A 25,848-nucleotide genomic window follows, 5' to 3' on the forward strand; every position below is an offset into this window, starting at 1 on the left:
TGTCAGGAATAGGCTTGACACCGGGTCACCATCTCATATATAAACATCTGCAATTACTAGACAATCCACATCCAGCTCCCATGGGGAAGTATGATTGCAATTAAAATCACAGGGCAAATGTTAATTAAGTAAACTACTTGAATGTGGAAACGGTGATGGCTTTTAATGTTTTTACTTTTAACCTTCTTTGGTTTGTACTTGCATAAAATCAAGGTTTTTTCTACTCTATTTAAGGTTAACATAGACAAAAATAAAAGCATTCATTGTTACACAGATTGCTTTGCAAAATTGTTTGATTTTTGTATGTTTTATTTCACACTGCATCCTTCATCCTTCATAGTATTTAATTAGAAACGTGTGCAGTAGAACAACAGAAAGTATTGGAAGAACATTGATTTCTTAAAAAAAAAAAAGAAAAATTGAAAGTATAAAATAAGTTGTAGAACTGATTTTCTTTTTAAATCACAGCTGGAGTTCTTTTGGATTATGTCAACTTTGGACATCTACAAATAAAGATTTATGTCTTATTCTTAACCGTTACACTGTAGCTTTGGGTGTATGTCCAGGGTTGTGTCCTTAGTTTTTTACAGCCTGTATTCTGTACAAAATTACCCTGAATAGAGGAAACCTGCATATTCCCGGTTCATCCTTTGTAGATTCACGTAACCCTCCGTTATTAGCGGAAAACTTGCTTTATCCTAGAAAATATCCAAAATATTTGAAAAAAAAATGCAGTTTGCAAAGTTGAAATACGTAGGTGCAAAGCTATTGGACGTCTTTAGCAAAGCAGTCAATCCAGAAGCGAATTTTAGCTGTTTGCCGGTAGCAATTGTCCCTAACTCCTACAAATAATATGGCAAATAATGTGGCCCCACTGTATTTTGCTTCATCCGTCTTCCCATGAACTTTTACTACCATCCATGTTTTTGCTGAAGAAAAGCATCCCCACAGCATGATGCTGCCACCACCATACCAGAATATTTTCCACGTTGTTTCTTCAGGTCTAATCAGTAGAATGGCTTTAGAGTGAATGGGGCTGAATACAAAAGCAATATACACTTTTCATTTTTTGTTTTGTAAAAAAAATCTGAATCCATTAATCTTGTTTTGTGTTAGTCTATCACACATCTGAAAAAAAACTACGTTTGTGGTTTTAATGTCAGAAAACATGAAAACGTTGAATGGGTATGAATACTTTGGCAGGACATTGTAGTTGTGAGCTTTTTGGTGAATGTATAGATGCTCTTCAGTTGACTGGATAAGACTGTAGTTCACCGGGTTATTAAATCAGAGGGAATAACAGGCCAAGTTCTGGCCATTCTGGTGATTGATGAGCTGAGCTTTATTTGCTGAGGCGGTGTGTTTGTTCCTGTGTAATTGTCTACCAGATGGCTTAGCTAACTGTTCTTAAATGCCTTCAGACCTGCAGGGGTCTTGGGTCTTAACATTCTCCTTGCTAATGACATTATGCCTGCAAACATCGAACTGTTTTTTTTTTTTTTTTCCCCCTTCTTATACTTTTCTGATCTCTAATGTTCAGGATCAAAACGGCTGTGCAAGGCATTTATCCCCAATTATTTCCTCTGTACGATTCTGTTTTTAATTTGTCCAAAGGAGATGTTTTGAAGTCGCTCTGTTGGTAAACTCCTTCTGTGAAAATGAGCCCTCTCAAATTTTTAGTGGAGATGAGAGAGAAAGGGAGAGGAGGAGAAGGAGGGAGGACTGTGCGCTACCTGTGAGGAGTCAGATTGGAGGGGAAAATGGATCTAGGTGGCAGCGCAAGTCATCAATCACACCCCTCAAGGGGAGCTGCAGCTAAAGCTGCTCTGAAGTGCTATCTGTCAGCTGCTCCGATCCAGCTGGGGGGCTGGGGAGAGAGCACCTAAGAGGGGGCCGTATCGCCACCCATCAGCTCACACCGGCACACAACTGCCATGTAAACATGTGCAGGTGCTTCTGTCAAAATAAGCCCCGTCCCAGTTCACAAATGATCGGTCCTCTTTCTCTTCCCAGCGATCTTTGTTCTTAGGAAAAATCTCTCCACATGCTGCACTTCCTGGTAATAGATTTTGGATTGCTACCACTTGTGGGAGAGCGTGCTGTTTTTTTTGTTTTGTTTTTTTCCGCCCATCGCAGCCCCCCGAATAAAGCCACCAAGTGCTTCTCCGCCGACGTTGGGGCCGCGTACGTCGATACCTCTCAAGATGGATAGTTGTTCTGCATGCTTATTGATTCGGCACAGGCACAGAGATATAAGTATCATTTGTCATTTCTGGAATTATTTGGAGTCCTAGTTAAAACCCAGAGTGGGGGAGGCTGGAGATAGCTGTGCCCCCAGGGGGGAAATGGGGAGGGTTTGATGGGGGAGTAGCGACTTGTCTTGGCTTTGATGAACGACCGCATGGGTTTTTGGTTTTTTACTCTGAGCGCAGGGGCCCTTTAGCTGCTATTTGCTTTCACCATGATCCAAGAAAAACAATGCGATGGGTCCAAGGACTGAGCCGCATCGTCCTGTCATGGAGTGCAACGCAGCGAGCAGGGTGGTCCGGGCAGAAGAGTCAGGAGGAGGGTGGGCCTTGGACACTACAAGCTGCTCTTACAGAAGACCCAGCAGGGTTTGAAGGCGCTCTGTGCTCCCGGCTGACAGCCTTGAAACGCACGCAGTGAATTTTGAATATTCACAATCTACAGCATAATGACAAGCAGATTTTACCCTTCAAAGAGCATTCAGTGGGGAAGTGGAGGGATGTTGAGCAGTAACAGTAGCTCCGGCGTGTCCCCTGCGGCTTTGATTATGTCCCGTTTCGGGCGTCAGGCCAGCAGCAGAGCTGGCTTCATTACTTTATGGATCATCTTTTAAGACCATTTAAGATCAGCTGGAGCTATTGTCCGCTAATGACAGAGACTCCAAGAAGTTCATTATGCTCCGAGCATTTGATTCATTCAGCCGAGGAGTCAGTTCTCACAAACGTAGAGGTGTGAGGATTTAGCAAATCTTCACTTTCTCATCTCAACTTTAAAGTTTGAGTCGAGGTTGTTTTGGAGTTTGGAACGGGAAGGGGGGAGGGTGCGAAGGAAAAGTGTTTAACAGAGAAACATGTTTAACAACAACAAAAGAGGCGAGAAGAGAAAGCCCAGACATGTGAATGACAAGTAATTATTTCCCTTGTCCATCAAGCGGTTTTTTGATGCAAGGATGCGATCAGACATGATATGAACAATTTCAAGCCTTCAGATGAAAATGGCACTGGAATCGTGTGCTAGCTTTTGTGTTTGAGCGGCAGCATGAATCATTCAGAAACATGCAGACGGGGCAGGGTGGGTTTTTGCAGGACCAGGGTTACCGCCATCGGTCTTTCGGCGTTCAGCGACCACCACCAAGTGTTCAGCTCCCATTTCAGCTCTGTGTAGCAGAACGGAAAACTGCAGCTTTTTTTCTGCACAGACCTCCGGTTTGTTTAAACCACTCATATAGACAGATCTAAGTATTCATTTGTAATGTCACGAAAGGGGATATTTGCATTAGTAGGGCAGCCCTCTTCATTCTGTTTGCCTGAGCAGAGAGAGGGACAGGCTGCAGAGACCCTGTTTAATCCCTTTGGAGAACTAGTGCATGAATTGATACATCCTCCTCTCTGAATACCCCCCACACCCCTTGATCTTGCTAATGTCTATCCTTGAACTTGAACAAACAGCCTGTGCGTGTAGAACACACAAGACAGATGTTTAGGATTACTCTCACCTCATTGCTCTATTGTGTGCACTTTAAGGGAGCTCAGCTGATGTGGAATGCCACTCATTCAGCCTCTCCGCTTCCTGAAGGGCTCCTCCTGCTTATCAAAGTGCCATCTGCACTAAAGGCAGAGCAGCACCACGGTTCCTGAGAAAGAGATGTTGGGAAAACAGATTAAAAAAGTCTCTATTTGCTTAAATGTCCACACAAAGTAAAACTAAAGAGTAGAAATCCACCGATCAAAGATGCTGATTGTGAAGTTCTGACCTGCTGATTCAGGTTCAGCCGGTTCCAATTTATGTTTTGTCAACAAAGTATTTTATGTGGTTCATGGATACATTTAAAAGGTGGGGGTGTTAATTTCCATGAAACACATTCAACAGTTTTAATACTGAAATATTTATTCTTAATAACAATTTTTCAAAAGCAGTCTAAAGTTACAGAGCTGTCTTTCTGAATCATTGAAGGTCTACAAAAGCAGTAAAACCAGAGCTGTCTGTATATTAAACCAGCATCTCTGTTGTTTACACCTTCTAAAGATACTCTAAAAGATGTTTCTACATCTAAAAATAATGATTTTTTTAAGAACCATTAATTCTCTTTCATCACTGTTTCATTTTAGATTTTTAAACAATTCATTAGTTTATTATAACTATTACAGAGCTTCCAGAAGCCTTTCCATGCTTAAAAAACTTTTTTTTTCAGGTTGATAGCTACATCACACTGTTTGTGAGAGAGAGAGGTAGATGTTACAAAGCTCTGCAGTACAACGACATTCCACTAATATGACATTGTCAAAAATCCCAGAGTTAACAAGTTTATTAGTTTTTAGCACAGTTAGCATTGCTAATGCTAATTATCAATTCCTGTATTAGTTGCTGAGTTAGCTATCTTTGTTCCTAGAAGATTGCAAACATCTCCTAATTCCAATGGTTAGCCTAAAACAGTCTTACATTAGTATTTAGCATGATTAGCTCATTTAGCACTGCAAGCTGTATGTACACTAGTTCAAAAAAACAAGATTGCGTATTTAGTTTCTGGCCAGCCAATCAGTGATCAAGTAAAATCTGGCATAAAGTCGACCAACTCACCTGTTTATTTTTTGGTGCATCCCTACTGAAGAATACAGTGGACCCCGACTATGGGGGCTTCACTATTTGTGAATTTTTCTGCGGAACGCAACTCTAGAATATTCCAGAATATTTTCCATTACATATATCTAATATATTCAAAAGAAAGTACACCTTGGGAAGCTGAAATACCTGTTACTTTTGCAAAGCATCCAATACAAGAGCACCGTTTATTGGCTGTACCTCCCAAGGTAGAAATCAGGAAGACTGTGAATATTATTGTTTGTGTTATATGCGTGATCTCAATTATTCACAGATTTTAACCCTCACAAAAACCAGGGGTTCGCTGTATATGAGCTGCTTTTTCATCCTCAATTTGCAACAGATAAGGTGTAGAATATCCATCACAGATACTGTAACTTAGAGACATTTTACAGTATTTATAGCTTCCACACTGAGTGTCAACACAGCTCAGTAGTCCCTCAATGTAAAAACACGCAATTGTACCAAATATATCTAGTCTAGTTTCTAGATCTTAATACACTTGACTGAAGACAAAATTAATGTACAAGTCACTTTTTAGCAAGACACATGAGTTTGTTTTAAGTCAATAATTACTTAATATTGATGAAAATGTATTAGTTCTATGTATGAGATTGGAACAATGTCTTGTTATAAGTGAAGTAATAATAACACGGCATATTTGAGTTTCTTAGACTTGTGACTGTGCAGATATAGAAAGTTACCTTACTGATACTGAGTTCACTGGTCAGGCATAAAGTCAGTCAGTTACAATCTCTACTAAACATTACCAGTGTGTGAGTATTTTTTTGTATCTTTATTTATTCCTTCTTTTATGTCCTGTCTCTTTCTCATCTCAGACTTTTGGCCGTACAGATGTAGAAACAAATGAGCCGGACTCATCCTGATATTGTTGAGGGGTGACATTATCTTTTAGCAAGGCACTTATCTAATCTGGCTGCTGTTGGAAGCTGGAGGAAGTGGCTGTGGGACACGGGCCGGGGATGCTGCATCTTTAATTACCATTGATATCGCAATAGAAAGAAGAGAGGGATGGAGGCACAGGGGGGAGGCAAGAGGAGGAGAAGAGGGGAGTCGAGAGAGGGAGAAGACCCGTGTTCACTTTTTAATTAAGGCTCCGTAGTGTAACTCGTCAATGTACATTATTGGAAGAATGAACGTCAATGCCATTGCTTTTTCTCCCCCTCCTTTATCTCTGTCAATGATTCAAAGACATGATTTATGGTTCGTCTCCGTCTTTCAGGATCATCCATCAAGCGCCGACTCTGCCGCAGCGCCACCCGTTGTAAATCATTCTGAAAGCCTGTCACTCATTTCCATTAGCCGTTCCTCTGTCGCTCTGGTCTCCGCCTTCCTCGGCCTCCTTCTCCCCCACTCCACTCCCCCATTCCTCCCTCCTCTTGCTCTCCTGTCTCCTCCCTCTCGGTGCACAACCTACAGCCACGCGGGGTATCAGTTCCGTTCGGCTGCTTCGTCCGCCTACCTTCTTTTCAATAAATTAACCATTTTTTCCCATGCAATGAATAAAAGGGCTCCACAGCCTGCTCCTCCTCCATTAAAGCCGAACACCTCAGAAATGTCACGCCGTCGACTTGCGGACTAAATGACGATATAGTGAGAGGTGGAAAATATTTCCTCTCTCCATCAGCAACATTTGACCAGCTTTGGTATGTTTGCAGTGTTACATTAATGCTACACATATGGCCCTCCTGATCTGGTTTTATTGCATTTCCTTTATTGTAGACTTGAGGATAATTTGCCTTTTACGCATTTTATTCTAAAAAGCACTGTGCTCAACTTTAACACGTAATGGAAACATTATTATAGCTGTGATTAGTTCATGTAGTAAAAGCGCCGTTAAGTAGGCAGCGCTCCCATTAACTGCTGTTGGTTTTCCGTAAACTCCACCAGCAGCTTAATTCAGACACCCCAACAATGACTGGAGTCTTTAACCAGTTTTAATAGAAAAAGGTCTCATGAACACAAATAATTGGCTCAATGGAGCGACTGTCAATCTCTCGCGGTGCTTTATGTGCCGGCTCTGGGGAGCCCAATTCACTGGCTGCTTTTTTCATTCTAATCAACATCGAGATATCAACGCGGCGGAATAACCACAAACAGCGGCAGGCCCGTTTTTGAGGGGAAACTTTCAACTATTGGGTGCCAACACATTTCACTGTTTGGGCAGCCATTGTTCTCCGAATAGCCTGTCAATGTGACAAGGCGCGGCAGGCAAATCCAGAAGTTTGCACTTTTCACAAAAACAGTGGGCCCTAATCATTTCACGGAGGACACTTGACAACAAATTTGCCATTAAAATGAATGTGAATAAGGGAGGGAAGTGGCTGTTTTGAAGCTTTTCTGCCTCTCTGGCTGCTGCTTGTTTTCTCGTCCTGCTGAGCTCCAGGTTGGGCTGGCTCGCTTTCTCTCCCTTTATGTTTGCCATGAAGCAGCCTTTGGTCCCCCCCCCACCACCACTGCCACCCTCTAGAAACTGACAGTACCACGCTTCAGCTGCAAACTCTCACTCTGTAGCTTCATTGTTTTTAATGAAGGGAAAAAGTAGCAATCTTGTATAATGAACTTGAAATGTAAAAAAACAAAACAAAAAATAAAATGCTTCTTTTTACTGAAGCTGCATGTTAGGGAAAAGCTTCTGGTGGAGTCCGTCCAGAACGTAATGAAAGATTCGGACCAGAATGAAGCGGGTGGGAAGAGTTAGTGAAATGCAGATTGTTCTAATAGAATACACACATTCTCCTCCAGCTGCACTATCAGATTTATCAGGGCTTGACCTTGATGGAGGGCCCATGTTGTTTGGGAGGGCCTGCGTTTAGGGTTCATGCAAAGTTTATGATGCAGGGCCTGTGAGCACTGTATATACATCCACAGCTCTCAGGGGGAAACTGAATGCAACACAGCAGAAAGCCAAGGAGGCGGGCTGCTTCATTCGGTACTTTATAATGAAGTAATGAAAGCGCAAACAAGGAAATAAACATTTGAAGGCAGTTAATCAGAATGGTGTAGCTCTGATCCAGAAATGTTTAAGTAGAAACTGAGAAGCGCTTTATTTAGTTTGCCTGGAAAACAAACAGCATGCTAGGTGGCTGCAGGCCATCATACCTTTCACTCATAAACAGAGAACAAAGGCATCATGTGTTCATGGCGGTGTTCCTTTAAATGATGGCCCACTTTCTACCCCGCTGTCACGCAAACATTCCTGACTGACATTCAATCAGGGAAATTTGAACCGAAGCAAGATGGTCTTTTATTAGTACCACCCTGTTTGCTCGACTGGTCAGCTCCAATATGCGAGGCGCTCCTGAGTGGCGTGCAGCGAGATGATGGGTTCACTCTCTGATAAGGGTGAACGAGGGGTAAACTGCTATTCTGCAGAAAGGAACCATCAGACCTCATCATGTCGCTCGTGGAGAGCCGTGTCACAGGCTCTTCAGAAAGCGAGTGACAGAGCGGCGCGCCGCTGCTCCCCTCCCGCTACGGTGGAAGATGCACTGCAGCCGACGCTGTCCTGCTCCTGCTTCTCCAGCTGGAACTTTATCCTCAGGATCATCCATAAACTCCTCCACTGATGTTACACTCTCCTACGCATTCATCAGATTGTTTAGAAAAATCTCTACATGTTGGAAAAATGGGACAAATAGGAGACGGACAGGCTGTGTTCATGTTATATTTATTACTGCTCATACAGAACTTCATACACAGCTCATTCAGCAGTCGCTAATTTAAATTATTGACTAGAAAGAATGGCAAAAACAACCATGTTGCTGCCATTTTATGCAGATTGTTAGTGGATCTGAAGACATGTGCCTCTGTGAATAGTGTGAAGTTTTCATTGTGGTGCTTAGAGACCCTTTTTTTGAAAACTGAACGGAAATTGAATATGAGCCTCAGTCTTAAACTATGCCACACATGACCAAATATAAGAGGTGCACTGAGATCTTGTGATATGTACCTCAAAAAGCTCTATCCTTTTGCTGTTAGCATGACTTTGTCAGTCAACATTAGCTTCAACAAAACTCACTACTTTTAAGTTGTTTCTAGGATAATTTTGGAGTCCTAATAGAAACAGTCAACATTGACAGACCAATTCTACTTGGTCTAAATGTAAAATAAGCACCATAATAATATACTGATGTACAAAACTGGTTGCTAATGGAAGCTAACTGTATGTCTAATCGCAGCTAACTGGAGCTGGCTAATGATAAGTAAAAACTGAAACACTCACTAGTCAGACCAAAACAAAATGTTTACAGGTCAATCATTTTCAGTGTGAAAAAAAAAATATTTCAGTTTTTTGTGTGTGTTTGTTGACATTTCATTAGCATCGCCAGTAAAGGATTTTTGGAGTTGTTTTTTGTTTTTTTTGTTTTTTTTTTTCTCTTTTCCAGATCTTCCCAAAATGTAAAGAACTCAGTCTGATCAAACCTGAACAATTATGCACTAAGCAGAAATATGTTAAATAACATGGTAAGGAAACATTTTATATGGGAAGTGCTAAATTGGTTATTTTAGTTTGCGTAAGGATGTTGTTATCCTCTTCTGATGGACTCAGTTGTGTTTATTGCTGTACCATGCTAGCAGGGTTATTGTATAAAAATAATTTGGAGTCATAATTTATGTTTTGAAGGCTTCAGTAGTGGTACTTTTGATAAACCATGGTGATTAATAATTTGAAAAATCCTTGAATCCCGTGTGTAATTGAAATTAATTGTAATTTTTCCTGAAGAAGAAACAAGCTTTATGAAGAGATCTTATTACATTACATCACAATTTACTTCAAACGAGCCGTTATTACTGTTGCCACGCGTTAACAAAATCCAGTTTATTTGTGAAAACAAAGACGAAGAATTTTTTAGTTTTAATTTTCCCGCCTTCGTCCATTTATATTCCCTTTTTATACCCATATGACTACATTTTTTTCCATCTTTCTCTCATTTACTACATAAAAAAAGCATTTTCACCTTTTAACTTATTCTGTGTAAACCCTGGTTTGAGGAAGAGAATGATACGCGATCAAACCAGAAATTACTTCAGACAGACTCCTGCCCTTAGATGTTATTTATTGTAGTTGCACAACTTCATAGCCTTACAAGTCCTTATGTTCAGATTATTCAACATACATTTTAAATCCTTGCTTGTTGTCAAAGTGACTTTGAATTGTCTCACATTGATACATTGTATTTTATACAAAATCGAGGTGGCACAGTTTGACTAGAATTTATTTTCAAAAGTTCAAAGTAACTAACTACAGATTTAGACACATGTAGCTAACGACCTTCCTCTCATTAGTCCAATCAAACGATGAAACTAGTCTATTTCACTGGGTGGGACTGTTGGACATATTTTTCTCTTTCTCCACTGAAAAGACTCTTTTTGTTGCAGGGCTACACCAGGTAGCAGCATGCAATGTGTGCCAGCAGTGGCAAGTTTAAAATGATGACTTAGGTGCTGGAGTGCAGATCGCCGTGCTCTCCCACCGCTCACTTCCAATTAGACTGAGGGGCCGACTGATGGGTGCAGAAGCGTCTAGCAGGCATCAAAAGGAGCAGCGTCGCTCGCTGACATCACGGAGTGAAGGAGCTCCTGGAGTGGAGGTGCTGCAGCCTGGTGTGGCTCACTTAATGCCACCGTTAGCTCCTGTTCGGCATACACAGGCAGGCTTTTAGAAACCAACAGAAAAATGCTCCACAGTAACTGAAAGTAAGCACGCCTAATGTTAATGTGTTAATTGTGTATTCCAGGGTTCTCCGTGTTTTTAGTTAACAGAGTGCTGGTTGTGAAAACACTTTTGATTAATTGCCATAATTATTGTGATCATTTTTGCCCAAATGAACAGCCAGATGGCAGGATATGGTGTCATATTTGCGATCCTATCTTATTAATCTGGCTCGGGGTCCATCTGAGCACATTGTGCCATTTGTTGTGTTCACAATCTGTCCTCAAGTTGTCCATTTCTTTTTCTGTTTTTTTTTTCTCCAAGCTGCGACTTTTCATTTGATTATATTAGTCTATTAAATATTAAAGTTGAGGGTGGGTGAAAGCGAGGCATTTATCTGCATGAATAGCTTGTGTTTAGTGAAGTACGTAATGCGCTTTAAGTAACATCTCCTTCATGCATACAAAAATTAACTGAGAGAGTTGTTTCCATCTCGTGGTTTTGTACTCGGAGCTTTAAAAAGATCCAACAAAACCACTTTCTGGATGCTCGTGGCTGCTTTTAAACCCACTTTATATTATCTAATCCTTCTTTTTGTTTTTTTATTTTTTCCCAGAATACATACTAGTGTGCTGTTAGAATACAACAAGAGGTAGACTCAGTTACAGTTTGTCTGCTCCGTACTGAGGTTTATGTGTTAGAAAATAATACTCGTGAGATCTTATGACACACTCCTGTTTAAAAGCAAGTCGAAAACTCTCTCTCTTTGTGATATCAATTAACCCCCGAACAATTTTTGTCAAAGGGTGCATTCTGAGTTTGATGGTTCTGTTGACACACCACAGTGTCCTTGGGCTCGGAGTGCCTTCTGCCTGACAGGGAACAATCCAGAGAGGTGTTTGTAGATCCTTAAAGATGGCTCCGGGGCTCCAAATTAGGTCTTCACCATTTCTCATGTGATTCGGTTCAGACTTAACTTCAGACATGTCATCAAGGCAAACATCTGGATGTCTGACAATGCATGCATTTGATCGTGACACACGCTTCTTGCAGAGTTAGTCAGATATCACTGTCAAATATTTAAACCTGGTGGCATGTGATCCTCATCCTAATGATAGCTCACGGAAGAAATCACATCAGGGTGACTTGATTGTTTTTTTGTTGTTTGGGTCTTTTATTTTTTGGGAAGCATGCCATCCTGTTTTCAGTGTTGCAAGTGCGGAAAAGTTTGTTGGGAATAATTTTTTGCACACTGAGTACTTTTTGACTGACATTTCACACCTATTTATAACGGCAGATGAGCGCTGTGACTAAGAGTTTCAGAACGTACAGGCACAATTAGCTGGCTCTATAATTTACACGAGAAAGAAGAAACACAATCTCAGATTTTCTGAGACAGCCTGGAGACTGACCTGTGTTGTTAGTGTGTGTTCTGCCCATCCAGCAGGCCTCCTTTTCTCTCTCTCTCCTCTTTTTCTTTCTTTTTCTTTTTTTCTCCCTCTCTCATGGCATAAATCCGGGAGATGAAAATGTCATGGAGCAGGTTCATTTTGCAAAGAGGTTTTGATTGCCATGCCCGTGTAATTGATTGTTCCAAGGACAGGGGGAAATCTAGAAATGTCATAACAGTCCTGCTTAGGTTGGTCCCACCGCTAGGCAATCAATGAGAAGTAAAAAGAGATATTGATTTGCGAGCAGCAAAAACTGTAGCTTGAGACAAGCGGAGAGCGGTGGGGAAAGTGGCACAGACGTGCAGACCTGTCACCGGCACCTATGAATTACCCAATCTTCTCTGAAGATAGTGTTACCTCGGATGCTTACGGAGTCCTGCGATGGGGATTGTAGCTGTCCGTTAGCCACGCTCGTCACTGTGCTAACTCTCTGAGGCTTGTCAGATTAATGAAGGAAATGTTGACCTTCCAGTGGCTGCATGTTGATGTTCTCACCATTACAAAAGTTTCTCCTGACGTTGGAACCGCTCTTTCACAGCTGTCATTCGTACTTATTGACAGGCCTGCTAAAGATGTGTAAAAAGCCTTAAAATAGAATCACACAAGCTGAAAATGTTAGAAAGATTCAACCGTTGGTTAAATTTGATTTGAAAAGGAAATGCAACTGAAGTATTAATTTAGTTTATACTTTTAAAAACACCTTAAATTTAAATCCATCATTTATTGCAATAGCATAATTTCATAATTAAAATTTTTGGGGAAACAATCTTCAATTTATTCACTAGTTTTCAAACAGCATAATGCAAAAACACTTTTTGCAATTCAAAGAAAGTAAGTGTAATTGGATATTTTTTTTTAAATTCATAGTCCACTGTCTTAACCCTCCTGCGGTCTTTAGACATGTGGTTATTTGACCCCACAAGTTTCTTACGCTTACCCCACATGTGCTTTTACGAGTTTTTCTTCTGTGTGGTTTCGGGAACTGACGGTCTGACAGGAAAAGCCTGTCTGTCCGTTCTCCTGAGGACGGCTGTGTTAAGAATACAGGAGGGTTAAAGTGATCAGTCTGGACTCTATTTCTTTTATGGCCTCTTAAAATTGGAAAACACAAGAAAACATGCCATACAAATAAGGTTTCTGAGGATTAACCTTCACAAATCAGGAAATGGGTAGAAAAATCTAGCATATTTTACAGTCGGAGCCAATATTAAGAAGTTTATTTAAAAAAAATAAATTATTATAAGTTTATCTTCTCACTACAGAGTGAGCAGAATGATAAGGACAGCATTGCTTAATAACAACTATTAGATGTTATATAGCTGCCAAATGGTTGCTTGGGATGCATCCTGGGAAAAATCCTTTTGTGTCCTACCATTACAAATGTAAATGTATAGTTTACCAAATTCAACTGGGATTTCAATTTTTTTAGTGTAGGATGATGACTGGGCTTCAAAGGAACAAAAAACGCAGAGTAAACCTGATGGAAAGCAAAATTTTCAGTATTAATCATGTTAGAGGAACTGTAATGTGGCTCGTTTCTATACCAACGGCTGTGGGAATCTTGGTAGAGTGAATAGCACCTTCATCTGTCTGAAAACTGAGAATAGATCTATTTTACTTCTTTCAGTAGGATGATAATCCAAACCACATGGCCAGATTAACAGAAATATTTTATCAGACACAGATTTGGCATTCCTTCATAGCCTTTCCAAGGCTAGACCTAAGTCCAGCAGAACACTTGTGGCATGAGCTGAAGAGAAGTGGGTAGGACCCAGAACTCTTGGCAGCCATTAGAGATTTTACAAAGAATAATAGTCAAAGATCCATCTGTCCATTTTGCTCCAATATTGTGAAATATTATAAAAACAGGTCTATTGATAAGGGAGTCAATGTGTTAAATATAGAAGTGCGAATGGGTGATGATTTTTATATAAAAATAGATCCCCAGTGCATATGAATGTACTCAAATTAAAGGTCACATTTTATTTCTTTTTTTTTTCAGTGTGAGTTTTAGTTTCTGTAATTAAAGATTACAAAATGTATTGGAAGCTTTGTATGCATCTCTGCCGTGGAGTACCAATAAGTGTCGAGGGAGCTGTACACTAGAAACCCTTCAAATACTCTCACTGGAAAGGATAGGAGATTGTATTCTATGAAGATACTAATGCTTTACACTTGAGGCATAAATATGTTGTCATGTAAGCCTTTTAGCACCAGTCCAGTTGGAAATGCAGTCATGAATCTGTAATTTTTATGCGGCTAGCTGGTCTCTCTGGATGTAGAGAAAAAGTCTTTTGGCCCAGAATCAGGCCGCTGCTTCTGTAAATCCAGGCCTCTCCATGCCAAGAGTCTGTTCTAACGGATAAAGGTTATAAACACTTCAGCCGTCTGATTTACGATCGACACCTCAGGTTTTTTGACCTTTGCATATCTCTGTCTGAAGATATAAATTTGTCGTGACACAGATTGGAGGCTTTACAGCAGTTTATGACATGCTAAATCTCAGGCAAGCATGCCAGCCTCTTGTTTTCTATGGCCGGTCAGGCGAGGAGTTGTCTTACTTGGCTTTGTTTTCAAAGCAGGCATTTCCTTCTCTTTATTTTTGGCAGAAATATAAAAATACCGGCTGTTGACTTTTATTTTATCAGATTGTGCATGAATTCTTTGATCAATGCTGCTTTGTGAGCCTCATTGGTTGTTTCCTCGCTATATTCAGCAATGATCTTAGGTTGGTGATCTTTGTCGCTGTCTTTGAGTCTGCTCTCTTGTTTTTGAGCAGTGCAACTGGGACTTGCTGCAGCGCCGTAGTAGATCAAACGCTGGCAAAGCACTGTTAGAAACAGAGCGGGAAGCAGAGTCAGGCATGCGGCTTTCTCGGAGCAATCCCTTCCAGAAGGTTAATTGGTGCCTCTGGATGTCTGCTGCTTAGGGCATCTGATAGAAAGGCACAGGACAGCAGGAAGGGCAGCTGTTAATCTCCGTCAATTCCACTCTCACATACCAAGAATAGGACAAACATACATATTAATATCAATAAAAGTTCATGTGACTAGCCAGGAAACGAAAACCTTTCTTTTGTATATTGCACTTTTAATTTGCTTTACTTTGGCTTTTACAGTCCTCTGCAAATATATTTGCTATGGGTGGGGAATATGGACTTAAAGTTCTATCATGATATTTGGTGGTACCATTGTGATAATGATAAAAGTGATGATACAATGATTTTTTAGGTAAATGTACGACTGTGACTGTGTGTTACAGCAATTATTGAACCACAAACTTAAATAATGCTCGAAAACGACACCCATTTGTAACATGCTTCTTTAAGGCACCAGTCACATGAAGAAGTGTGATTTGTATCACTAAGCTACTGTACTTTCAAATTTATTGATATTTATGAATTATTTCATTGACAAAAATAGTAAAACTATCAATCCTGACAATAAGAACATTTTGGGGGGATTTAAATGTTATTAATTAGAATTTATTGTGACGATGATGAATCAAAACTCTTATCATGATGAGAAACTTAAAACGATAACTGATAAACAATACAATAAATGCCCAGCCCTCCAATTTGCACATTTTGTTACAACTACAAACTTGTACCTGTGATGTAACTAACTGCCATTTTATGTGAGGCGTTTTACATGAGAGATTTGTTGAAGAACATTAATGAACAGTTTCATGAAGACCAAGGAACAAAGAAATGTGTAATTGCACACATGGTGCCAAAATGTGCCAGAACAACACATTTGGAAGGTTTTTCTGGACTTTTATCAACCAATACCTTTCCAAAATGTCTATGCTTAATTTTTTGGCATGAAATTTGGTACAGTAAATGATCAGAGCCTGTAAATGTGGATTCCTAGAGGTACTGATTGAAACTGCACACCTCCAAGGAAAATATAAATCACAAAATGTGTTCTATTAAATTTTTGTTTGCCATATTTATGTGGTATCACTCAATAATAGAAATGCTGACTTTGTTTAAAACATCTTCAAAAAAGGAGTAATTGGGAACAAGAAGCAAATTGTGCATCTTTTTTTATCTCTATTTTTTGTTACAACAGTCAAACCCTTCCAATAATTTTGCACATTTTCTCTGCCACAACCCTAATATTTACCTCCCTCTGCAAAAATGTCAACATTATTTCCAGTAAAAGACGAAAGTTGGTAAAATTGGAAGATTACTTTTGGCCTAAATCTGGGAAGAGTATGAATAATTTTAGACCTAATATACAGTTTCTGATTTGATTAATCATAAATTGCTAAACATCAAACACTGCACATCTAACTAACACTCCACATCACTCTGAATACATCACCCACACCATGAAAAACAAATAGTGGCAGCATCATGCTATGGGGTTGCAGACCAGAGTCAAGTAGTTAAATGCAGGACAATCCTAGAAGAAAACATGTTAATGATTGTATAAAACTTTTCACAAGAGACAAAGGAGCACAGTCCAGTCATGAATGTACAACAGAAAGTTGTAGATCAAAACTTTTAATTTGTTAGAATGGCCTAGTCAAAGCAGGGACCTAAGAAGAATCACAGTTTCTCTCCAAAGCATCTTGTTTAAACAACCTTTTTTTTCCCCTAAAATCATGTAATATTTTCATTCCATTTAATTTTTATGTCACAAAAAAAAACAATAAAATGCATATTTGTAATTCTAACTTTACAGCATGTAAAAAGACTTGTATTATACAGTTTTGCAAGGTACTGTATTTCTAAGTCTTTCATCCAGAAGATGGGCATAAGAAAAGAGCCACCAGCGTACGGGATGTCCTCCCCGCTTTTGGTGAACATTCCCAGCAGTCTTTCACTTTTAGGGCAAACTTTGAAGAGGGAGGACATCAACCTGGAGCTTGTCACAGCCATTTCTGTTCTCCTTCACTGTGAATACTATATATAAGATTATAAATAAAACATATCTCTGTGCTCTTGACAACTCTCTCCCTTAGCATCAAGGGTGTTTTGGGTTCCATCCCTGATCTCATCCAGCCAATCAAAACAACCCTTTGCAGTTGAGCAAGGTCACAGAGCATCTATGCTTATGAGTGTGTGTGTGTGTGTGTGTGTGTGTGTGTGTGTGTGTGTGTGTGTGTGTGTGCGTGTGCGTGTGCGTGCGTGTGTGTGCGCTTACACGCTCTCATTCACTGGGCCTCAGTTGGCCCATGTTTGTTTTTGAAAGTCCGAATCCCATCTCCATCTTCATCCATTAGCCGGCAACCAGTTCATCTCCAGGGTTTCTCTCGAGGCACTTGTGAAATATTGATACAGGGGGAAAAAAGTCTTATTTTCAGAGTGATGGAGACGTTCTATGGGCTGCCCGGTGCGGGACGCCTGAGTGCTCGGCTGCAGCCATCCCCTCTGCGGACAGTCTTCTATTCAGCTGAGAAATATTAACCACATGAAATGCATAAGTGCCTGGACAGGGCTGTTATGTCCTATTCATATTTAACACCCAGCACATCTGCCATGCCTCTCCTAAAATGCCCGTTTTTCCTGCATGGCCATGAGGTGGAAAGTATCTAAAAAGATGTGCGACAGTCCTGACAAACTGCATTTATTGGCAGATGTCATTAAGAGATGCACTGCTATTTAAAAAAAAACTTTATTTGTTTGTTGTCAAAACTTAGTTGTTGCAGAACATTAGACTAGTTTTAGTATTAGTTTTGTATTTTCTCTTTAAGGGCCCCTTGCTCACATTATGTTTACAATTGGCAATAGATTTTCAGACAAATGCAAAATTTCTCACCCAGACCAGCTGGGATGTAGGTGGAAATGTAATTGCCCTTTTGTTAAATCATGAATTTACTGTCATTAACTAAACTGTCTTGAATCATCTTCCCTACCCTCACCAAAGCCTTGTTACCGGTAGAATCAAGAAATTCTTTAAATAGCACTTGTCTAACAACTTGAAGGAGACTAATTTCCAAAAGCAACACAAACTAAAGATACTCAACAAAAAATTAAAACAAAGTCATTTGCATTTCAGTTAGAAAGAGTTATACAACCATTGCTGAGGCTTTGGGACTCATGAGCCAAAGTGAGAATCATTATCCACTATTTTCATAAATTCATAAAGGTATAGCATTTAAATACAGGTTAGATGCTCTAATATGATCTTAAACATGCTTGAAAATATTTCAGTTTACCTGAATTAAAAGTTCTACAAACAAATGTAACATGCTTTTTCCACAGCAAGGTAAAACACTCATTGGAAATTCTTGATCTTATTAGGCTTCTGATTCTGTTTTTAGATAGTTTTTCCATTAATAAATGGAATTGTTGACTGTTTATTTGCCCGTGTTTGGTCTGCTTTTTGTGTGTAGTGGAGGTATATTGGTGTGATTTTAAAATTCATTTAATGATCTTAAACATTTAAGCACAGCAAAAAGGAAAAAGAAGATATTTCTCAGGTACTGCATACATTTTTACAGAACTGCGGTGTAGCGTTATCAGGGATATATCATTGACAGAGGCTATCAGTGGCTAAATTTCAAATAATCCAAACATGTAATGAGAGAAAAATGTTGTTTTAATCCATATGAAGCCAACGCTGCAGCTGCAGGAAATTCCTGCGGTGCTGAGTCAGAGCCTCCATTAATTGGATGATGGGAAATGTGTCAATTAGAAATTCTGTTGTTTAATTATCTGTTAATTGAAGCAATAATGTTTGTGCTCCAAGAGTTGGGGGAACAAACATATGAATAATGAAAGAAGTAATTGCTTTTTATGAGACTGTCAGGGAAAAAATAATGACGTGACAGATTGCCAGTTATCTTCGGAAATTTTGTACAATGCTCTCTGATAACTGAATCAGTTTCTCAACAAGCTTTTCCGCATCAACAACATATTAAAATTTTCACTGTCAACAAAATATTAAGATCTTGTATTTGTAGCAGAACATGAAGTACTGTTTTTCCCCTTTTGTTCATGCAGGCCTATTAGGTTATTTCTGGACTGATGCTGAACATTAGAATAACTCGGCTCGTGTAAATCCATTCCTCACACGTAGCTTCAGGGAGGATGAGATGTTTCCCAGAACAGAAGGCTCGCATTTCCATTGCAGTTTTGAGGCATCCATAATCACAGTGGAATAGGTCATTTGCAATAACACTTAACAGGCCCCAGAAGAATCAATTTCCTTTTGTCACTCAGTAGCCAATGATTGTTGTAAACATCTCAACTTGAGGCCAGGAAACCCTTGGACACAGCATTAAGTCAATGACGGGTCGTGAATCAAATGGTGCTGTTACAGCAGCAGCAGTCTGTTAGTAAAAGCATTATGTTAAGCTATGCTCTCCTAGCTTCCCCAAGCACAAAGCATCTAACGTCATAATGTCTTCAATGGCTACTTACATGATACTCCACAGAATGTTTAAATGTTCAGCAACCTCTACGCTTACTGCCGCCAGTGATAAAGATGTGTAAAAAGTCTAGAAACAACATATTCTGCGCTGAATATTTCAGAAAAATATTTTATTTGAGTACATTGTTCTGTATGAAAACCGTCCCATATTAAAAAAGCATTTTCTAAAAATTCTTGGCATCTTACTAACAATTACTATAAGTAGTAATTAAATAAAACAGAATAAATAAAACTTTAGTCTTTTTATCAACAAATCAAAGAGTTTGGGAACTGCTAGATAGTAATCAATGACTTCCATTGAATGAGGACCTGTTTTTATCTATGCTCCTTTAAGAAAATAATGGTAACGTCAGTAAAATGAAACTGACAAAGAAAAGGATGAACATGTGGAAAGCGCCACTTTTTTGTATAGTAGAGACTACTGATGCTGTGGGCCTGTTTTCTTCCAATTGCCCTTCTGAACCTAATTACAATGCGTGGCATCATGGAGTCACAACCGTGTCTTTCAGCAATATAATGATCAAATGTAAAACCAAGGACTCAAAGCTAAATAGGGCGCTGTTGCACACACTAAAAATCTAAGCATAAATTAGATGTTGTGAGGGAAACATATTTTAATGCACATTTTCTTTGTCTTTTTCTTTTTTTCAGTGTACGAACCAGATGAAGATGCTCCTCTCCAGGAGTCCATTCCAGAAGAGGATGGTGAGATTGAAGCTCAAACCGAAGAAGAATGCTCAGAGAAGACCAGCCCCAAGGCATGCGAGGACAGAGAGTTGGACAACAAGAGTACCAACACCTTCAGCAACCAGAACTCCCCCATTAGCGTGCTTTCCAATCAGGAGTTGGAGCTGGAGTCTCGTCTCAGCGACAGCAGCGACAGACTCTCAGACTTTAAAACGTCTTCGCCACCAGAGAGCCAGAGGGATGAAGAAAGTCGTGGTTCGAAACACAAAGAGGAGTCAGGCAGCAGTTTGGAGAAAATGAGAGCAGCCTATGCAAACTTTCTATCAGATTCCTACTGGACGGGAATCGGTGTAGACTTAAAAATGGGCAAAAATACCAGCAAAGCCAACTGCGACAGCACCAATGGGAGTAGCAAGAGTGAGTTTGACTGGCACCAGGACGCGCTCTCCAAGACCTTGCAGCAGACGCTTTCACCGAAACCCGCATCCAAGCCCAACCTGTTCAGTTCCGTTCACCTTTATAGGCAAACCACCAAACCTTGTGGCTCAGTGTTCACAGGAGCCAGCCGCTTCCGCTGTAAGGACTGCAGCGCTGCATATGACACACTGGTGGAGCTCACTGTCCACATGAACAAGACCGGACACTACCAAGATAATAACCACAGCAAGCAGAGCAACTCCTCAGCCTCATCCTCTAAATCTAGAAAGCGAAATTTGCAAGACATGGAAGGGAAGGAGGATGCACAGAAAGTTTTAAAATGCATGTTTTGCGGCCATTCTTTTGACTCGCTGCAGGATCTAAGTGTGCATATGATTAAAACTAAGCATTACCAAAAAGTGCCTTTAAAAGAGCCAATTCCAGTGATTACACCCAAACTGCTGCCGCCAGCGAAGAAGCGGGTGTTTGAAACCACAAGGCCCTGCTCTCCAGACTCCACCACTGGTGCATCTGGCTACTCTGAGGCACAGCGGACCGCCACCCTTTCAAACGCCAACAACAATCGCTATGGATATCAGAATGGAGCCAGCTACACATGGCAGTTTGAGACATGCAAGTCTCAAATTCTCAAATGTATGGAGTGTGGGAGCTCTCATGACACACTTCAGCAGCTCACCACGCACATGATGGTCACTGGGCACTTCATCAAAGTCACAAACTCTGCATCTAAAAAGGGCAAACAGCTAGCACTTGACCCACTGGCTGTGGAGAAGATCCAGGGCGTAGCTGAGCCTGCAGCCAGCGACACTGAAGGAGAAAAGGTGTCGCCGAAAAACCTCTCCCCTAGAAGCAATGAGAAGGATAGCCAGGGGGAAGGAACATCAGACAAAATGGAAGAAACTGAAACAAAAGATGACAAGCAGGAGAATGAGGATCAAAAAGAGAGCAATGGAGTCTTTAAGTACCCCTATCTTCGTGAGGAAGACCTTGAACAAGAGTCAGGTGGAGGAGGGGACATCCTAAAATCTTTAGCCAATACAGTGGCCTCCGCTATCAATAAAGCTCAGACAGGGACACCAAGCTGGAGTGCCTACCCGAGCATCCATGCTGCCTATCAGCTCTCTGGCATCATCAAAAACACCCCTCTCTCTGCGTCTCCCCCTGCACAGCTAAAGCAGACATTTAACCACAAGCTGAGGCCGATTGCCCCAAAGGGGAAACTGTACCACAGCGCTTTGGGAGTTGAGCTTCCCCAGGGACTGCATCAAAACGTGGACATCAAAAAAGAAAAGGTTGGCATTAGCGATGGTAAAGAAAGTCAGAATATTAAGTTTGATCTGCTGGAGAATGATGACAGCGATTGTCAGGATGACTCCTCTTCCTCTTCAAAGCTCGATGCAGACTGCATGAATGAAGGAAGTGAAGCGATCAAAGGGAAGTTGAGCCCAGATTTCTCTGACAGAGGCAAGACGCCGAGCCCCGCTGCCAGCAACGGACGCAGCACTACATCAGAGCCTCTCAGTGACACGCCAGATATGCTTGGCATAAACCCTCTTAGTGCTTTACAGTCAGTTCTGAACAATCATCTGGGCAAAGCAAATAAACCCAATAACTCAAGAGCAGATAAACTATCGGCACACGCCCAGTCAATTTTTGCTGAGTTTAACCGAGGAAACGAGAAGCCGCCTTTAATGCTCGGAAGTCCTATAAGAAACAGACCTGATAAGACTTTCCTCATGGCTAATGATGACCAACCAATAGATCTGACAAAATCTAAGCACAGCAAGGCGAGCACCTTGCTGCTAGGGCCTTCTACACCAATGCCACAGAAATACGCTCTGTCTGACATTGCTGACATGGTTAAGGTTCTTCCAAAAGCCACAACACCAAAACCATCCTTACCGTCAAGGATTCCGACCATGAAGTTGGAGTCGGACGTCAGACGCTTTGAGGACGTGTCTGCTGAGGTGTACTCCGTCCACAAACGTAAGGGCAGGCAGTCGAACTGGAATCCTCGCCATCTTCTCATCCTGCAAGCTCAGTTTGCCTCCAGCCTCTTCCAAACATCTGAGGGGAAGTACTTGCTCTCAGATCTTGGCCCTCAGGAACGGATGCACATCTCCAAGTTCACTGGGTTGTCGATGACCACCATCAGCCACTGGCTGGCGAATGTAAAGTACCAGCTGAGGAAAACAGGAGGAACCAAGTTCCTGAAGAATATGGACACTGGCCATCCGGTCTTCTACTGCAATGACTGTGCTTCCCAGTTTAGGTCGCCAACCACGTTCATTTCCCATCTAGAATCCCATCTGGGTTTCCAAATCAAAGACATGTGCAAAATGCCGGTAGAGCACCAGACAAAGGTGGAGGAGCCAGAAATGCTGAAGGCCCTCAGCATCAGAGCCACCGACTCTCTGGTGTCAGAGGAAGACATTGACTCAAAGTTTAAATGTAAGCTCTGCTGTCGGACATTTGCGAGCAATCATGCGGTCAAGCTCCATTTGAGTAAAACTCACAGCAAGTCCCCTGATAACCATTCACAATATGTGGAAATGGACAAGGAGTAATGTTTTATATGGATATTCTAACTTTTATCCTTTTCTTCCTTTTTCATTTTATTACACGGGTCAGATATTTCAACCATTTTTCAATTAGCGTTGTATAGTGTGCATCAACATGACTTTCAGAAAAAAAAAAAACTCATGGAGTTCAGCAGAGACACACTGGTTAGACGTTGTGTGAGGAAACACTAAGAGATACTTTTGCACCCAGCTCAAATGCACCACCAGTAATGAAATGTATTACTGCTTGAAGAAACATAATTGCTGATGTTTGCATGCAATAACCCTGGCTATGACTACTATTTATTTGTATATGTCAAGTTTCAATTGTATTTTAAAGTAAAAAAAAAAATAATAATAATGAGCTAATTGAACTACTTGTACAACCTCTGTGATACAATACATCTGCACAGATGTGCAGCTTTTGAAGCAGGTAGCCTGAGAAATGATAACACACATGCAGAACTGTACAGTATATCGCTATGTAAAGATGTTTCGTGCTGCAATGATAGAAGACGATAAAAAGCACTTTAATAAATGTTTAATCACCAGTTTAGACACGGATTATGTACATTTCTCTAAAATGATTAGACTGTTTGGAAGCAAGGACATTTCACATGTAAATATATTTTAGGAAAACATAAAAAGTCAGTTTCATGCAACAATGAGAACAACATGACACCTGTGATTACCTGCACCTTTTTTTACTTATTCAAATAAAGAGTTAACATTTGATAATGGCTTGTATTTGTGTTTTGTGAATGGGATTTGTTTTGGGGTTTTTTTTACACATTTTTTCAGCTGACATGCAAGTTTCTGTATAGATTTGATCAGTAATAAAAACATACTGTAGGTGTACACAGTACAGAAAAATCTAAATTTATAGCATTGTCCTACTGGTTACTTTTAGAGAAACGAGAAAAAAAAACTAAACTTTTTTTCAAAAGTGAACAGAACAAACTTGCGTGTATCTGATTAAAAAGGAATGTCATTAAAACATAAACTTATTTCAGTTTAAAAAGTGAAAGTCATATTTATCCTCCATGTTGATTTAGTCATCTTTTATTTTTATTAACATAACAAGACTCATAAAATGCTTCTTGATTCCTGAGAAACTTCTCTCTTTTTTTGGTGGTTGGGGAGTGGTATTAGTTGTATACTTTAATTATATATAAAAAAAAAGTGTACTTAATATTTCTCACTCTGTAATGGATATATATAAAAATATAACTAACTTTTGAATTGATTCAATGAAATAAATCTTTTGATGATGGGAAAATTTATTGAGATGTACCTGCATTTTCTTTTCCATCTAGTTGTATTTTCAAAGGAAAATAAAAATAATCATTAAAGTGCAAATTCAACTTTGCCTCTAGCTGATCAACATTAGTTGGTAGTGAGGTTTGGATTCCTGATGGACACCTGACAAAAGGCCATGTTATAAAAAAATAATTTCTGTTGTGTACTAAATATTTTTGCGGGTATTGCAACAAATTTATTGTTTATGTATTTGTTTAGTTAATTTAAGGGAAAAAAATTATACCTAATGGTTATGATGACAGAAACCACTTAAAAAAACTAATATATAGCATCTCAAAATCCAGATGGATAAATGATTTAGTATCTGAAAAAGGAAGAAGCCTGAAACATTTGCTCATATTTGCAAACTTCTCTTAAGTTATCATCTGCATTTCTCATGATGAAAGAAAAATATTTAAAATAAGCCAGTTTCAAACCAAAGGGAAACACAACAGTCTAAATAATGTGGCTACAAATAAGTCAGATTTTCAGATTCTGCCTCCATATTCTCATTAAATTATTTTCATTTAAGGTTACTATATATTACAAACATAATTAAATACAAATTTTCTGCAGTTTGTAGTTTCAGTTCAGGAAGTATCTCCAACTTTTCTCAGATTTTTTTCTTAAAATCAAAGTGGATCTGTTTGTTGACGAGTTCTTCGGACCAGAAATTGTGGAAATTTAAAATATTGACAGATTTAATAAAGATCACCGGTCAGAACTTTTTTTCTCCAGTCGCTCACTGATTGCTCAGTCCATCACTAAGTAAAAGCATTAACCTGAAGCTCACAGTATCTGTCTCATCGAGCTTTTGTATCCACTGAGAACTTCCAACATATAAGACAAAGAGCACCATCCTCTACAGCACAGCACAATCCTCTTTTCACCTTATGACTTTTAGATACACTTGAAAGATATATCCTCCTGTCAGACTTTATTGCTTCCCCGTGAAAGCTGCCGCCGCGGCCGCTGCAAGATACTATCATAACAATTAAACATATTTCCTCCAGCTCTATTATTTCAAAGCTATTAAAAATAATTGCCTCCTAAATTCATAAACATTTTATGCAATTCATCTCTTTTCAAGCAATCAAGTCCTCAATTACCTCCACCCATCAAATCTCTGTTTTATAACAGGCAAGTGACATTTGATGGTAAATGGGGAAAAGCACATGGGCTCTGTGGTGATTTGAATGCTGTGACACCGACTTGCCCCCTATTGTTGGAAATGAGGAGGCAATCACGTTGTTCATCAGATGACTCCTAATGCAGTTAAAGTATTCAGCTATAATTTCTCCCTGCATTTATAATTACTGTCAAAGACCACACACCTCAGTGAGCAGATTAAAGCTATAAATTATTTAGTGCCTTTCTTTGCCGATGGATCTCTGATTTGTCTGTAGGGCCATTATGTTTTAGAGGAGGAACTTATTTTATATTGAAGCAGGCGTTGTTCTTAAGCTGCAGCAGAGTGCTTGGTCGAGGAGCGGATCACAACTGTG

At 40.0% G+C, this 25,848-nt stretch overlaps 1 protein-coding gene across 2 annotated transcripts in view; it reads left to right on the forward strand.

Annotated features, from left to right (window-relative positions):
- The window catches only part of tshz2 (teashirt zinc finger homeobox 2), a 76,272-nt gene extending 52,490 nt beyond the window's left edge, over window positions 1-23,782 (forward strand). The window contains exon 4 of one of the 2 annotated variants that reach the window (XR_015763784.1): window positions 20,010-20,098. Coding sequence is in view for 1 of the 2 variants with exons in the window: in XM_014979739.2 (XP_014835225.1) it covers window positions 20,010-23,050 (3,041 nt within the window). In the remaining variant the exon portion in view is untranslated. Of the gene's footprint in view, window positions 1-20,009 lie in introns of both variants that reach the window. The other variant, XM_014979739.2, reaches the window with a different exon arrangement.
- Window positions 23,783-25,848: the final 2,066 nt, after the last annotated feature.

This window comes from Poecilia mexicana, unplaced genomic scaffold (genome assembly GCF_051168715.1).
Source record: "Poecilia mexicana isolate PSO_F unplaced genomic scaffold, ASM5116871v1 scaffold_7, whole genome shotgun sequence".
NCBI lineage: Eukaryota > Metazoa > Chordata > Actinopteri > Cyprinodontiformes > Poeciliidae > Poecilia > Poecilia mexicana.